The sequence below is a fragment of the Coregonus clupeaformis genome, unplaced genomic scaffold (genome assembly GCF_020615455.1).
Source record: "Coregonus clupeaformis isolate EN_2021a unplaced genomic scaffold, ASM2061545v1 scaf0848, whole genome shotgun sequence".
NCBI lineage: Eukaryota > Metazoa > Chordata > Actinopteri > Salmoniformes > Salmonidae > Coregonus > Coregonus clupeaformis.
In genome coordinates, this window is record NW_025534303.1 from 30,001 (window position 1) to 47,359 (window position 17,359).

The 17,359-nt window shown below is 45.7% G+C and overlaps 1 protein-coding gene across 1 annotated transcript in view; it reads right to left on the minus strand.

The window, feature by feature from the left end:
- Positions 1-17,024, minus strand: part of LOC123485780 (cyclin-D-binding Myb-like transcription factor 1) — a 20,793-nt gene extending 3,769 nt beyond the window's left edge. Inside the window, 9 exon segments of the mRNA XM_045216906.1 lie at positions 1-126; positions 1,863-2,027; positions 6,601-6,680; positions 6,800-6,976; positions 15,085-15,236; positions 16,001-16,079; positions 16,082-16,102; positions 16,105-16,227; positions 16,904-17,024. The exon segment at positions 1-126 is cut by the window's left edge and continues 175 nt beyond it. Coding sequence (XP_045072841.1) covers positions 1-126; positions 1,863-2,027; positions 6,601-6,680; positions 6,800-6,976; positions 15,085-15,236; positions 16,001-16,079; positions 16,082-16,102; positions 16,105-16,227; positions 16,904-17,024 — 1,044 coding nt within the window.
- Between the last annotated feature and the right edge of the window lie 335 nt (positions 17,025-17,359).

Consider the following 17,359-nt stretch of genomic DNA (forward strand, 5'->3'; position numbering starts at 1 on the left):
GTTCTGCTCTGGCTCCTCCCCCTGCATCTCCACAACCAGCTGTGATTGGCAAAGAGGCTCTGGAGAGGTGTGGTCAGAGGTGACCGTCTGAATGATAACGCTGTCACTGGAACAAAGACCCTCCGTCTGAAACACACACACACACACACACACACACACACACACACACACACACAGACACACACACACACACACACACACACACACACACACAGACACGCGCACACACACACACACAGACACAGACACACACACACACACACACACACACACACACACACACACACACACACAGACAAGTAAATAAATTGCTGCACTTCAAAAGTAAGATAATAATTAGTTTTTTGTTCACTAAGGGAGTGAATGTTATTTATAATAATATTACTAAGGACTAGTTGACCAGGGGTATATTACTAAGGACTAGTTCACCAGGGGAATATTACTAAGGACTAGTTCACCAGGGGTATATTACTAAGGACTAGTTCACCAGGGGAATATTACTAACTAAGGACTAGTTCACCAGGGGTATATTACTAACTAAGGACTAGTTCACCAGGGGAATATTACTAACTAAGGACTAGTTCACCAGGGGTATATTACTAACTAAGGACTAGTTCACCAGGGGAATATTACTAACTAAGGACTAGTTCACCAGGGGAATATTACTAAGGACTAGTTCATCAAGGGTATATTACTAACTAAGGACTAGTTGACCAGGGGTATATTACTAACTAAGGACTAGTTCACCAGGGGAATATTACTAACTAAGGACTAGTTGACCAGGGGTATATTACTAACTAAGGACTAGTTGACCAGGGGAATAGTACTAACTAAGGACTAGTTCACCAGGGGTATATTACTAACTAAGGACTAGTTGACCAGGGGTATATTACTAACTAAGGACTAGTTCACCAGGGGAATATTACTAACTAAGGACTAGTTGACCAGGGGTATATTACTAACTAAGGACTAGTTGACCAGGGGTATATTACTAAGGACTAGTTGACCAGGGGTATATTACTAAGGACTAGTTCACCAGGGGAATATTACTAACTAAGGACTAGTTGACCAGGGGTATATTACTAACTAAGGACTAGTTGACCAGGGGTATATTACTAACTAAGGACTAGTTCACCAGAGGTATATTACTAACTAAGGACTAGTTTACTAGGGGAATATTATTAAGGACTAGTTCACCAGGGGAATATTATTAAGGACTAGTTTATAATAATATTACTAAGGGAGTGAATGTTATTTATAATAATATTACGGAGTTAACGTTATTTATAATAATATTACTGAGTGAATGTTATTTATAATAATATTACGGAGTGAACGTTATTTATAATAATATTACGGAGTGAACGTTATTTATAATAATATTACTAAGGGAGTGAATGTTATTTATAATAATATTACTAAGGGAGTGAATGTTATTTATAATAATATTACGGAGAGAATGTTATTTATAATAATATTACGGAGAGAATGTTATTTATAATAATATTACGGAGAGAATGTTATTTATAATAATATTACTAAGTGAACACTACTCTTCCGTGGCTTAACCCGACGAAAGAAGGTCACAAGTGTTTCTCTAAAAGCTGTCTGGGTTTACATTTCTTCTATTGTACAGAAAGTGATTAGCTTAATCAATTGATAGTGACAGAATTAGATTACTTCCTGTTACGTTCCCCAGCAAGAAAACCAAAAATTGTTGCTCAAACAGAAGGGGAACTAACAATGACTCACTAACAACAACCAAAACTAAACAGGTGGGGTTTTAGGAGGGGTTCTGAAAGACACTCATGGGGGTGTCCATGAAAGTTGACCAATTCTGTAAATGTCGATCCATCCCTTACACTCACTGAGAGGCTGTGTAGGATGATGTGTTCTGGGGACGAGGGGGAGGAGCTAGCCGTCAGTGTGACGGTGGGATTGGTGGAAAGGCTGAGCGGCAGGCTCTGATTGGCTGCTGTCTGAAGGAAGTATGTCCCTGGAGTCCCTGTAGGGTGCAGGTGGAAAGACTACACACACAGTGATTGTTGTGATAGCATAGTGAGTATTATGCTAACGTTGACATTAGAACAGGAATACACTGTATCTAGATCTAAACTCACAGCTAATATTATTATCTAGATCTAAACACACAGCTAATATTATTATTATCTAGATCTAAACTCACAGCTAATATTATTATCTAGATCTAAACACACAGCTAATATTATTATTATCTAGATCTAAACTCACAGCTAATATTATTATCTAGATCTAAACTCACAGCTAATATTATTATTATCTAATCAACTCACAGCTAATATTATTATTATCTAGATCTAAACTCACAGCTAATATTATTATTATCTAGATCTAAACTCACAGCTAATATTATTATCTAGATCTAAACACACAGCTAATATTATTATTATCTAGATCTAAACTCACAGCTAATATTATTATCTAGATCTAAACACACAGCTAATATTATTATTATCTAGATCTAAACTCACAGCTAATATTATTATCTAGATCTAAACTCACAGCTAATATTATTATTATCTAATCAACTCACAGCTAATATTATTATTATCTAGATCTAAACTCACAGCTAATATTATTATTATCTAGATCTAAACTCACAGCTAATATTATTATCTAGATCTAAACTCACAGCTAATATTATTATTATCTAATCAACTCACAGCTAATATTATTATTATCTAGATCTAAACTCACAGCTAATATTATTATTATCTAGATCTAAACTCACAGCTAATATTATTATTATCTAGATCTAAACTCACAGCTAATATTATTATTATCTAATCAACTCACAGCTAATATTATTATTATCTAGATCTAAACTCACAGCTAATATTATTATCTAGATCTAAACTCACAGCTAATATTATTATTATCTAATCAACTCACAGCTAATATTATTATTATCTAGATCTAAACTCACAGCTAATATTATTATCTAGATCTAAACTCACAGCTAATATTATTATTATCTAGATCTAAACTCACAGCTAATATTATTATCTAGATCTAAACTCAGAGCTAATATTATTATTATCTAGATCTAAACTCACAGCTAATATTATTATCTAATCAACTCACAGCTAATATTATTATTATCTAGATCTAAACTCACAGCTAATATTATTATTATTATCTAGATCTAAACTCACAGCTAATATTATTATCTAATCAACTCACAGCTAATATTATTTTATCTAGATCTAAACTCACAGCTAATATTATTATTTAATCAAATCACAGCTAATATTAGTATTATCTAATCAAATCACAGCTAATTTTATTATTATCTAGATCTAAACTCACAGCTAATATTATTATTATCTAATCAACTCACAGCTAATATTATTATTATCTAGATCTAAACTCACAGCTAATATTATTATTATCTAGATCTAAACTCACAGCTAATATTATTATTATCTAGATCTAAACTCACAGCTAATATTATTATCTAGATCTAAACTCACAGCTAATATTATTATCTAGATCTAAACTCATAGCTAATATTATTATTATCGAATCAACTCACAGCTAATATTATTATTATCTAGATCTAAACTCACAGCTAATATTATTATCTAGATCTAAACTCACAGCTAATATTATTATTATCTAGATCTAAACTCATAGCTAATATTATTATCTAGATCTAAACTCACAGCTAATATTATTATTATCTAGATCTAAACTCACAGCTAATTTTATTATTATCTAGATCTAAACTCACAGCTAATATTATTATTATCTAGATCTAAACTCACAGCTAATTTTATTATTATCTAGATCTAAACTCACAGCTAATTTTATTATTATCTAGATCTAAACTCACAGCTAATTTTATTATTATCTAGATCTAAACTCACAGCTAATTTTATTATTATCTAGATCTAAACTCACAGCTAATATTATTATTATCTAGATCTAAACTCACAGCTAATATTATTATTATTATCTAATCAAATCACAGCTAATATTATTATTATCTAGATCTAAACTCACAGCTAATATTATTATTATTATCTAGATCTAAACTCACAGCTAATATTATTATCTAGATCAACTCACAGCTAATATTATTATCTAGATCGAAACTCACAGCTAATATTATTATTATCTAGATCGAAACTCACAGCTAATATTATTATTATCTAGATCTAAACTCACAGCTAATATTATTATTATCTAGATCTAAACTCACAGCTAATATTATTATTATCTAGATCTAAACTCACAGCTAATATTATTATTATCTAGATCTAAACTCACAGCTAATATTATTATCTAGATCTAAACTCACAGCTAATATTATTATTATCTAATCAACTCACAGCTAATATTATTATTATCTAGATCTAAACTCACAGCTAATATTATTATCTAGATCTAAACTCACAGCTAATATTATTATTATCTAGATCTAAACTCACAGCTAATATTATTATCTAGATCTAAACTCACAGCTAATATTATTATTATCTACATCTAAACTCACAGCTAATATTATTATCTAATCAACTCACAGCTAATATTATTATTATCTAGATCTAAACTCACAGCTAATATTATTATTATTATCTAGATCTAAACTCACAGCTAATATTATTATCTAATCAACTCACAGCTAATATTATTTTATCTAGATCTAAACTCACAGCTAATATTATTATTTAATCAAATCACAGCTAATATTAGTATTATCTAATCAAATCACAGCTAATTTTATTATTATCTAGATCTAAACTCACAGCTAATATTATTATTATCTAATCAACTCACAGCTAATATTATTATTATCTAGATCTAAACTCACAGCTAATATTATTATTATCTAGATCTAAACTCACAGCTAATATTATTATCTAGATCTAAACTCACAGCTAATATTATTATCTAGATCTAAACTCATAGCTAATATTATTATTATCGAATCAACTCACAGCTAATATTATTATTATCTAGATCTAAACTCACAGCTAATATTATTATCTAGATCTAAACTCATAGCTAATATTATTATCTAGATCTAAACTCACAGCTAATATTATTATTATCTAGATCTAAACTCACAGCTAATTTTATTATTATCTAGATCTAAACTCACAGCTAATATTATTATTATCTAATCAACTCACAGCTAATATTATTATTATCTAGATCTAAACTCACAGCTAATATTATTATTATCTAGATCTAAACTCACAGCTAATTTTATTATTATCTAGATCTAAACTCACAGCTAATTTTATTATTATCTAGATCTAAACTCACAGCTAATTTTATTATTATCTAGATCTAAACTCACAGCTAATATTATTATTATCTAGATCTAAACTCACAGCTAATATTATTATTATTATCTAATCAAATCACAGCTAATATTATTTTTATCTAGATCTAAACTCACAGCTAATATTATTATTATCTAGATCTAAACTCACAGCTAATATTATTATTATCTAGATCTAAACTCACAGCTAATATTATTATTATTATCTAGATCTAAACTCACAGCTAATATTATTATTATCTAGATCTAAACTTACAGCTAATATTATTATTATCTAGATCTAAACTCACAGCTAATATTATTATTATCTAGATCTAAACTCACAGCTAATATTATTATTATCTAGATCTAAACTCACAGCTAATATTATTATTATCTAGATCTAAACTCACAGCTAATATTATTATTATCTAATCAACTCACAGCTAATATTATTATTATCTAATCAACTCACAGCTAATATTATTATCTAGATCTAAACTCACAGCTAATATTATTATCTAGATCTAAACTCACACCAATTTTATTATTATCTAGATCTAAACTCACAGCTAATATTATTAAACTCACAGCTAATATTATTATTATCTAGATCTAAACTCACAGCTAATATTATTATTATCTAGATCAAAACTCACAGCTAATATTATTATCTAATCAACTCACAGCTAATATTATTATCTAGATCTAAACTCACACCAATTTTATTATTATCTAGATCTAAACTCGCAGCTAATATTATTATTATTATCTAGATCTAAACTCACAGCTAATATTATTATCTAATCAACTCACAGCTAATATTATTTTATCTAGATCTAAACTCACAGCTAATATTATTATTATCTAATCAACTCACAACTAATATTATTATTATCTAGATCTAAACTCACAGCTAATATTATTATTATCTAATCAACTCACAGCTAATATTATTATTATCTAATCAACTCACAGCTAATATTATTATCTAGATCTAAACTCACAGCTAATATTATTATTATCTAATCAACTCACAGCTAATATTATTATCTAATCAACTCACAGCTAATATTATTATTATCTAGATCTAAACTCACAGCTAATATTATTATTATCTAATCAACTCACAGCTAATATTATTATTATCTAATCAACTCACAGCTAATATTATTATTATCTAGATCTAAACTCACAGCTAATATTATTATTATCTAATCAACTCACAGCTAATATTATTATTATCTAATCAACTCACAGCTAATATTATTATTATCTAATCAACTCACAGGTAGGATCTGTAAGGTCTGCAGAGCTGCAGTGTTGAGGGTGATGGTCTCTGTGTCACTGGCGCCAGCACTGTCTGGGGCTGTTAGAGAGGACAGTCAGTACACACACACACACACACACACACACAAACACACACACACACACACACACACACACACACACACACACACACACACACGTCCCCTCCCCTGTACTGACCCATGTGTGTGATCTGCAGGGGGATCTGCAGTGCTGTGACAGCCCTGGGGGTGGAGCTACAGCATTCGTCCAATCGCGTGACTCGGATCTGCAGGGAAGGAGAAGGGCTACCTGGCCCAGTGCCCGCCCCTAAGGGCACCTGAACCTCCATCAGCTCCTGGAGACCCTTCAGTAACACTACACACACACACACACACACACACACACACACAGTATTATTTGCAGTAGTAACAATATCACTAGTTTGTTATTGTGTTTGTATGATTTCAACATGTTGCTGATACTGTCTATGAGAGGTGAGGGGTCAGAGGTGAGGAGAGGTAGGGGTCAGAGGTGAGGAGTGAGAGGTAAGGGTCAGAGGTGAGGAGTGAGAGGTAAGGGTCAGAGGTGAGGAGTGAGAGGTAAGGGTCAGAGGTGAGGAGTGGGAGGTAAGGGTCAGAGGTGAGGAGTGAGAGGTAAGGGTCAGGGGTGAGGAGTGAGAGGTAAGGGTCAGAGGTGAGGAGTGAGAGGTAAGGGTCAGAGGTGAGGAGTGAGAGGTAAGGGTCAGAGGTGAGGAGTGAGAGGTAAGAGTCAGAGGTGAGGAGTGAGAGGTAAGGGTCAGAGGTGAGGAGTGAGAGGTAAGGGTCAGAGGTGAGGAGTGAGAGGTAAGGGTCAGGGGTGAGGAGTGAGAGGTAAGGGTCAGGGGTCAGAGGTGAGGAGTGAGAGGTAAGGGTCAGAGGTGAGGAGTGAGAGGTAAGGGTCAGAGGTGAGGAGTGAGAGGTAAGGGGTCAGAGGTGAGGAGTGAGAGGTAAGGGTCAGAGGTCAGAGGTGAGGAATGAGAGGTAAGGGTCAGAGGTGAGGAGTGAGAGGTAAGGGTCAGAGGTGAGGAGTGAGAGGTAAGGGTCAGAGGTGAGGAGAGGTAAGGGTCAGAGGTGAGGAGTGAGAGGTAAGGGTCAGAGGTGAGGAGTGAGAGGTAAGTTTCAGAGGTGAGGGAGTGAGAGGTAAGGGTCAGAGGTGAGGAGTGAGAGGTAAGGGTCAGGGGGTGAGGGAGTGAGAGGTAAGGGTCAGAGGTGAGGAGTGAGAGGTAGGGGTCAGAGGTCAGAGGTGAGGAATGAGAGGTAAGGGTCAGAGGTGAGGAGTGAGAGGTAAGGGTCAGAGGTCAGAGGTGAGGAATGAGAGGTAAGGGTCAGAGGTGAGGAGTGAGAGGTAAGGGTCAGAGGTGAGGAGTGAGAGGTAAGGGTCAGAGGTGAGGAGAGGTAAGGGTCAGAGGTGAGGAGTGAGAGGTAAGGGTCAGAGGTGAGGAGTGAGAGGTAAGGGTCAGAGGTGAGGAGTGAGAGGTAAGGGTCAGAGGTGAGGAGTGAGAGGTAAGGGTCAGGGGTGAGGAGTGAGAGGTAAGGGTCAGAGGTGAGGAGTGAGAGGTAAGGGTCAGAGGTGAGGAGTGAGAGGTAAGGGTCAGGGGTCAGAGGTGAGGAGTGAGAGGTAAGGGTCAGAGGTGAGGAGTGAGAGGTAAGGGTCAGAGGTGAGGAGTGAGAGGTAAGGGTCAGAGGTCAGAGGTGAGGAGTGAGAGGTAAGGGTTAGAGGTGAGGAGTGAGAGGTAAGGGTCAGAGGTGAGGAGTGAGAGGTAAGGGTCAGAGGTGAGGAGTGAGAGGTAAGGGTCAGAGGTGAGGAGTGAGAGGTAAGGGTCAGGGGGTGAGGAGTGAGAGGTAAGGGTCAGAGGTGAGGAGTGAGAGGTAAGGGTCAGAGGTGAGGATTGAGAGGTAAGGGTCAGAGGTGAGGAGTGAGAGGTAAGGGTCAGGAGGTGAGGAGTGAGAGGTAAGGGTCAGAGGTGAGGAGTGAGAGGTAAGGGTCAGAAGTGAGGAGTGAGAGGTAAGGGTCAGAGGTGAGGATTGAGAGGTAAGGGTCAGAGGTGAGGAGTGAGAGGTAAGGGTCAGGGGTCAGAGGTGAGGAGTGAGAGGTAAGGGTCAGGGGTGAGGAGTGAGAGGTAAGGGTCAGAGGTGAGGAGTGAGAGGTAAGGGTCAGAGGTGAGGAGTGAGAGGTAAGGGTCAGAGGTGAGGAGTGAGAGGTAAGGGTCAGAGGTGAGGAGTGAGAGGTAAGGGTCGGGTGAGGAGGAGTGAGAGGTAAGGGTCAGAGGTGAGGAGTGAGAGGTAAGGGTCAGAGGTGAGGAGTGAGAGGTAGGGTCAGGGGTGAGGTGAGGAGTGAGAGGTAAGGGTCAGAGGTCAGAGGGAGGAGTGAGAGGTAAGGGTCAGAGGTGAGGAGGAGAGGTAAGGGCAGAGGTGAGGAGGAGAGGTAAGGGTCAGAGGAGGAGTGAGAGGAGGGGTCAGAGGTGAGGAGTGAGAGGTAAGGGTCAGAGGTGAGGAGAGGTAAGGGTCAGAGGTGAGGAGTGAGAGGTAAGGGGTCAGAGGTGAGGAGTGAGAGGTAAGGGTCAGAGGTGAGGGGAGTGAGAGGTAAGGGCAGGGGTGAGGAGGAGAGGTAAGGGCAGAGGGAGGAGTGAGAGGTAAGGGTCAGGGGTGAGGAGGAGAGGGTGAGGTGAGTTGTAAGGGTCAGGGGTCAGAGGTGAGGAGTGAGAGGTAAGGGTCAGAGGTCAGAGGTGAGGAGTGAGAGGTAAGGGTCAGAGGTGAGGAGTGAGAGGTAAGGGTCAGAGGTGAGGAGTGAGAGGTAAGGGTCAGAGGTGAGGAGTGAGAGGTAAGGGTCAGAGGTCAGAGGTGAGGAGTGAGAGGTAAGGGTCAGAGGTGAGGAGTGAGAGGTAAGGGTCAGAGGTGAGGAGTGAGAGGTAAGGGTCAGAGGTCAGAGGTGAGGAGTGAGAGGTAAGGGTCAGAGGTCAGAGGTGAGGAGTGAGAGGTAAGGGTCAGAGGTGAGGAGTGAGAGGTAAGGGTCAGGGGTGAGGAGTGAGAGGTAAGGGTCAGAGGTCAGAGGTGAGGAGTGAGAGGTAAGGGTCAGAGGTGAGGAGTGAGAGGTAAGGGTCAGAGGTGAGGATTGAGAGGTAAGGGTCAGAGGTGAGGAGTGAGAGGTAAGGGTCAGAGGTCAGAGGTGAGGAGTGAGAGGTAAGGGTCAGAGGTCAGAGGTGAGGAGTGAGAGGTAAGGGTCAGAGGTGAGGAGTGAGAGGTAAGGGTCAGAGGTGAGGAGAGGTAAGGGTCAGAGGTGAGGAGTGAGAGGTAAGGGTCAGAGGTGAGGAGTGAGAGGTAAGGGTCAGAGGTGAGGAGTGAGAGGTAAGGGTCAGAGGTGAGGAGTGAGAGGTAAGGGTCAGGGGTGAGGAGTGAGAGGTAAGGGTCAGAGGTGAGGAGGAGAGGGGCGAGGTGAGGAGTGAGAGGTGGGTCAGGGGTCGAGGTGAGGAGGAGAGGTAAGGGTCAGAGGTGAGGAGTGAGAGGTAAGGGTCAGAGGTCAGAGGTGAGGAGTGAGAGGTAAGGGTCAGAGGTGAGGAGTGAGAGGTAAGGGTCAGAGGTGAGGAGTGAGAGGTAAGGGTCAGAGGTGAGGAGTGAGAGGTAAGGGTCAGAGGTGAGGAGTGAGAGGTAAGGGTCAGGGGTGAGGAGGAGAGGTAAGGGTCAGAGGTGAGGAGTGAGAGGTAAGGGTCAGAGGTGAGGATTGAGAGGTAAGGGTCAGAGGTGAGGAGGAGAGGTAAGGGTCAGAGGTGAGGAGTGAGAGGTAAGGGTCAGAGGTGAGGAGTGAGAGGTAAGGGTCAGGAGGTGAGGAGGAGGAGGTAAGGGTCGGAGGTGAGGATTGAGAGGTAAGGGTCAGAGGTGAGGAGTGAGAGGTAAGGGTCAGGGGTCAGAGGTGAGGAGTGAGAGGTAAGGGTCAGGGGTGAGGAGTGAGAGGTAAGGGTCAGAGGTGAGGAGTGAGAGGTAAGGGTCAGAGGTGAGGAGTGAGAGGTAAGGGTCAGGGGGTCAGAGGTGAGGAGTGAGAGGTAAGGGGTCAGAGGTGAGGAGTGAGAGGTAAGGGGTCAGAGGTGAGGAGTGAGAGGTAAGGGGTCAGAGGTGAGGAGGAGAGGTAAGGGTCAGAGGTGAGGAGTGAGAGGTAAGGGTCAGGGGTCAGAGGTGAGGAGTGAGAGGTAAGGGTCAGAGGTGAGAAGTGAGAGGTAAGGGTGAGGGGTCAGAGGTGAGGAGTGAGAGGTAAGAGTCAGAGGTGAGGAGTGAGAGGTAAGGGTCAGAGGTGAGGAGTGAGAGGTAAGGGTCAGAGGTGAGGAGTGAGAGGTAAGGGTCAGAGGTGAGGAGTGAGAGGTAAGGGTCAGAGGTCAGAGGTGAGGAGTGAGAGGTAAGGGGTCAGAGGTGAGGAGTGAGAGGTAAGGGTCAGAGGTGAGGAGTGAGAGGTAAGGGTCAGAGGTGAGGAGTGAGAGGTAAGGGTCAGGGGTCAGAGGTGAGGAGTGAGAGGTAAGGGTCAGAGGTGAGGAGTGAGAGGTAAGGGGTCAGAGGTGAGGAGTGAGAGGTAAGGGTCAGAGGTGAGGAGTGAGAGGTAAGGGTTGAGGTGAGGAGTGAGAGGTAAGGGTCAGGGGTCAGAGGTGAGGAGTGAGAGGTAAGGGTCAGAGGTGAGGAGTGAGAGGTAAGGGTCAGGGGTGAGGAGTGAGGAGGTAAGGGTCAGAGGTGAGGAGTGAGAGGTAAGGGTCAGAGGTGAGGATTGAGAGGTAAGGGTCAGAGGTGAGGAGTGAGAGGTAAGGGTCAGAGGTGAGGAGTGAGAGGTAAGGGTCAGAGGTGAGGAGTGAGAGGTAAGGGGTCAGGAGGTGAGGAGTGAGAGGTAAGGGTCAGAGGTGAGGAGTGAGAGGTAAGGGTCAGGGGTCAGAGGTGAGGAGTGAGAGGTAAGGGTCAGAGGTGAGGAGTGAGAGGTAAGGGTCAGGGGTGAGGAGTGAGAGGTAAGGGTCAGAGGTGAGGAGTGAGAGGTAAGGGTCAGGAGGTGAGGATTGAGAGGTAAGGGTCAGAGGTGAGGAGTGAGAGGTAAGGGGTCAGGAGGTGAGGAGTCAGAGGTAAGGGGTCAGAGGTGAGGAGTGAGAGGTAAGGGTCAGAGGTGAGGAGGAGAGGTAAGGGTCGGAGGTGAGGATTGAGAGGTAAGGGTCGAGAGGTGAGGAGGAGAGGTAAGGGTCAGGGGTCAGAGGTGAGGGAGTGAGAGGTAAGGGTCAGAGGTGAGGATTGAGAGGTAAGGGTCAGAGGTGAGGAGTGAGAGGTAAGGGTCAGAGGTGAGGAGTGAGAGGTAAGGGTCAGGGGTCAGAGGTGAGGGATGAGAGGTAAGGGTCAGAGGTGAGGAGTGAGAGGTAAGGGTCAGGGGTGAGGAGTGAGAGGTAAGGGTCAGAGGTGAGGAGTGAGAGGTAAGGGTCAGAGGTGAGGAGGGAGAGGTAAGGGTCAGAGGTGAGGATTGAGAGGTAAGGGTCAGAGGTGAGGAGGAGAGGTAAGGGTCAGAGGTGAGGAGTGAGAGGTAAGGGTCAGAGGTGAGGGAGGAGAGGTAAGGGTCAGAGGTGAGGAGTGAGAGGTAAGAGTCAGAGGTGGAGGAGTGAGTAGGTAAGGGTCAGAGGTGAGGAGTGAGAGGTAAGGGTCAGAGGTGAGGAGTGAGAGGTAAGGGTCAGAGGTGAGGAGGGAGAGGTAAGGGTCAGGGAGGTGAGGAGTGAGAGGTAAGGGTCAGAGGTGAGGAGGAGAGGTAAGGGTCAGAGGTGAGGAGTGAGAGGTAAGGGTCAGAGGTCGAGGTGAGGAGTGAGAGGTAAGGGTCAGAGGTGAGGAGGGAGAGGTAAGGGTCAGAGGTGAGGAGTGAGAGGTAAGGGTCAGGGGTGAGGGGAGTGAGGAGGTAAGTGGTCAGAGGTCAGGAGGTGAGGAGTGAGAGGTAAGGGTCAGAGGTGAGGATTGAGAGGTAAGGGTCAGAGGTGAGGAGTGAGGAGGTAAGGGTCAGGGGTGAGGAGTGAGAGGTAAGGGTCAGAGGTGAGGAGTGAGAGGTAAGGGTCAGAGGTGAGGAGTGAGAGGTAAGGGTCAGAGGTGAGGAGTGAGAGGTAAGGGTCAGAGGTGAGGAGTGAGAGGTAAGGGTCAGAGGTCAGAGGTGAGGAGTGAGAGGTAAGGGTCAGAGGTGAGGAGTGAGAGGTAAGGGTCAGAGGTCAGAGGTGAGGAGTGAGAGGTAAGGGTCAGAGGTAGGGGGTGAGGGATTGAGAGGTAAGGGTAGAGGTGAGGAGTGAGAGGTAAGGGTCAGGGGTGAGGAGGAGAGGTAAGGGTGAAGGTGAGGAGGAGAGAGGTAAGGGTAGAGGTGAGGAGGAGAGGTAAGGGTCAGAGGTGAGGAGTGAGAGGTAAGAGGGTCAGAGGTGAGGAGTGAGAGGTAAGGGTCAGGAGGTGGAAGTGAGAGGAGTCAGAGGTAGAGGGAGGAGGAGAGGTAAAGGGTCAGGAGGTGAGGAGTGAGAGGTAAGGGTCAGAGGTCAGAGGTGAGGAGGGAGAGGTAAGGGTCAGAGGTGAGGAGGAGAGGTAAGGGGTCAGAGGTGAGGAGGAGAGGTAAGGGTCAGGAGGTGAGGAGTGAGAGGGGTAAGGGTCAGAGGTGAGGAGTGAGAGGTAAGGGTCAGGGGGTGAGGGAGGGAGAGGTAAGGGTCAGAGGTGGAGGAGTGAGAGGTAAGGGGTCAGAGGTGAGGAGTGAGAGGTAAGGGTCAGAGGTCAGGAGGTGAGGAGTGAGAGGTAAGGGTCAGAGGTCAGAGGTGAGGGGAGGAGAGGTAAGGGTCAGGAGGTGAGGAGGAGAGGTAAGGGTCAGAGGTGAGGAGTGAGAGGTAAGGGTCAGAGGTGAGGGAGTGAGAGGTAAGGGTCAGGAGGTCAGAGGTGAGGAGTGAGAGGTAAGGGTCAGAGGTCAGAGGTGAGGAGTGAGAGGTAAGGGTCAGAGGTGAGGAGTGAGAGGTAAGGGTCGAGGTCAGGAGTGAGAGGTAAGGGTCAGAGGTGAGGGAGTGAGAGGTAAGGGTCAGAGGTCAGAGGGAGGAGTGAGAGGTAAGGGTCAGAGGTGAGGAGTGAGAGGTAAGGGTCAGAGGTGAGGAGTGAGAGGTAAGGGGTCAGAGGTCAGAGGTGAGGAGTGAGAGGTAAGGGCTGAGAGGTGAGGAGTGAGAGGTAAGGGTCAGAGGTGAGGGAGTGAGAGGTAAGGGGTCAGAGTAGAGGTGAGGAGTGAGAGGTAAGGGTGAGAGGTGAGGAGTGAGAGGTAGTCAGGGGTCAGAGGTGAGGAGTGAGAGGTAAGGTCAGGGGTGAGGAGTGAGAGGTAAGGGTCAGAGGGTGAGGAGTGAGAGGTAAGGGTCAGGAGGTGAGGAGTGAGAGGTAAGGGTCAGAGGTGAGGAGTGAGAGGTAAGGGCTCAGAGGTCAGAGGTGAGGAGGAGAGGTAAGGGTCAGAGGTGAGGGAGGGAGAGGTGGGTCAGGGGTGAGGAGTGAGAGGTAAGGGTCAGAGGTGAGGAGGAGAGGTAAGGGTCAGAGGTGAGGGAGTGAGAGGTAAGGGTCAGAGGTCAGAGGTGAGGAGGAGAGGTAAGGGTCAGGGGTGAGGAGGGAGAGGTAAGGGTCAGAGGTCAGAGGTGAGGAGTGAGAGGTAAGGGTCAGAGGTGAGGAGTGAGAGGTAAGGGTCAGAGGTGAGTTGTAAGGGTCAGGGGTCAGAGGTGAGGAGTGAGAGGTAAGGGTCAGAGGTGAGGAGTAAGAGGTAAGGGTGAGGGGTCAGAGGTGAGGAGTGAGAGGTAAGGGTCAGAGGTGAGGAGTGAGAGGTAAGGGTCAGAGGTGAGGAGTGAGAGGTAAGGGTCAGAGGTGAGGAGTGAGAGGTAAGGGTCAGAGGTGAGGAGTGAGAGGTAAGGGTCAGAGGTGAGGAGTGAGAGGTAAGGGTCAGAGGTGAGGGAGTGAGAGGTAAGGGTCAGGAGGTGAGGGAGTGAGAGGTAAGGGTCAGAGGTGAGGAGAGAGTTGTAAGGGTCAGAGGTGAGGAGTGAGTTGTAAGGGTCAGAGGTGAGGAGTGAGAGGTAAGGGTCAGAGGTGAGGAGTGAGAGGTAAGGGTCAGGGGTGAGGAGTGAGAGGTAAGGGTCAGAGGTGAGGAGTGAGAGGTAAGGGTCAGGGGTGAGAGGTAAGGGTCAGAGGTGAGGAGTGAGAGGTAAGGGTCAGAGGTGAGGAGTGAGAGGTAAGGGTCAGAGGTGAGGAGTGAGAGGTAAGGGTCAGAGGTGAGGAGTGAGAGGTAAGGGTCAGGGGTGAGGAGTGAGAGGTAAGGGTCAGAGGTGAGGAGTGAGAGGTAAGGGTCAGGGGTGAGGAGTGAGAGGTAAGGGTCAGAGGTGAGGAGTGAGAGGTAAGGGTCAGAGGTGAGGAGTGAGAGGTAAGGGTCAGAGGTTAGGAGTGAGTTGTAAGGGTCAGGGGTGTTACCGTGGAAGGGCAGCTCCTTGTGATTGGCTACTTGTCTCTTGATGCTCCACCACTTAGATCTGAGCCACTGAGGAGAGCGAACGCTGCTCCACCCCCCTGCTAGCTCCTCCCACTTTAACTCATTCTCATCATCCACATCCAACTCCACTATCCTGTACACACACACACACACACACACACACACACACACACACACACACACACACACACACAGTAAGCCAAAAGAAGTAGACTAGCTGGACATGGATCCTTTCATCAATAAAGCTGGTTTGAATTCTACATTCTAATAATGTAATTACCCACCACCCAGACACCCACCACCCAGACACCCACCACCCATCCATCCACCCATCCATCCATCCACCCACCACCCATCCACCCACCACCCATCCACCCATCCACCCATCCATCCACCCATCCACCCACCACCCATCCATCCTCCACCCACCACCCATCCACCCACCACCCATCCACCCATCCACCCATCCATCCTCCACCCACCACCCATCCACCCACCACCCATCCATCCATCCACCCACCACCCAGACACCTACCACCCATCCATCCATCCACCCACCACCCAGACACCCACCATCCATCCACCCACTCACCCAGACACCCATCCACCCACCACCCAGACACCCACCCACCATCCATCCATCCATCCATCACCCAGACACCCACCCAGACACCCACCACCCATCCACCCACCCACCCATCCACCCAGACACCCACCACCCACCCACCCACCACCCAAGACACCCACCCACCCACCCAGACACCCACCCACCCAGACACCCATCCATCCACCCACCCAGACACCCACCCACCCACCATCCATCCACCCACCCACCCAGACACCCACCCACCATCCATCCACCCACCCACCCACCACCCACCCAGACCCCTCCCCTACCTGTGTACTAAGCTGAGATCCTGGTCTTTGGTCCACTCCGTCCCTCCACTCTGTTTCCAGTTGAGGTAGTTGAGCCATTAGAGCGACACTGTTTCTCCGACCAGCTCCCACCAGATCAGCTACAGCCGCCCATGACACACCCCCCGTCACCGCACGACCCGGACACACACCCGCCAACGCATACACACTGTCCGATAGACGCCTCTCCTCCTCCTCACTCCACTTCCCTACACACACACACACACACACACACAACTGTAAGTCCCGCTTCCTAAAGCATAACCCCTCCAGGATAAAGCGTCTGACCTGTGTTGCAGTCCTGCTTCCTAAAGCATAACCCCTCCAGGATAAAGCGTCTGACCTGTGTTGCAGTCCTGCTTCCTAAAGCATAACCCCTCCAGGATAAAGTGTCTGACCTGTGTTGCAGTCCCGCTTCCTAAAGCATAACCCCTCCAGGATAAAGCGTCGACCTGTGTTGCAGTCCCGCTTCCTAAAGCAAACCCCTCCAGGATAGAAAGCGTCTGACCTGTGTTGCAGTCCCGCTTCCTAAAGCATAACCCCTCCAGGATAAAGCGCCTGACCTGTGTTGCAGTCCCGCTTCCTAAAGCATAACCCCCCAGGATAGTGTCTGACCTGATGTTGCAGTCCCGCTTCCTAAAGCATAACCCCTCCAGGATAGTGTCTGACCTGTGTTGCAGTCCCGCTTCCTAAAGCATAACCCCTCCAGGATAGTGTCTGACCTGTGTTGCAGTCCCGCTTCCTAAAGCATAACCCCTCCAGGATAGCGTCTGACCTGTGTTGCAGTCCCGCTTCCTAAAGCATAACCCCTCCAGGATAAAGTGTCTGACCTGTGTTGCAGTCCCGCTTCCTAAAGCATAACCCCTCCAGGATAAAGCGTCTGACCTGTGTTGCAGGTGTCCTTCATCAGTCGGCAGCGGTCTTTAACAGACGAGCGCGCTGGCCCAGAGGCTCCTATAGTGGCCCAGTCATTACGTGATTGCCTCAACTCTGCACACACACACATCCTCAGACTGCTGCACACATTGACTGTTTACACATTGTTAGGAGGAAGTGATGTCATACTCACTCTTTCAGCTTGTGGATCTCCTCAGGAGAGTACCTTTATAACAGAAACACACATCAGCTTACACACACACACACACACACACACACACACACACACACACACACACACACACCAAACCACTACAACTCTGTGTGGGAGGTGGGGTGTGTTATGATGATGTGTGAGGGGAGGTGGGGTGTGCTATGATGATGTCTGTGGGGAGGGGGGGTGTGCTATGATGTGTGTGTGTGGGGAGGGGTGGTGTGCTATGATGTGTGTGTGTGGGGAGGGGG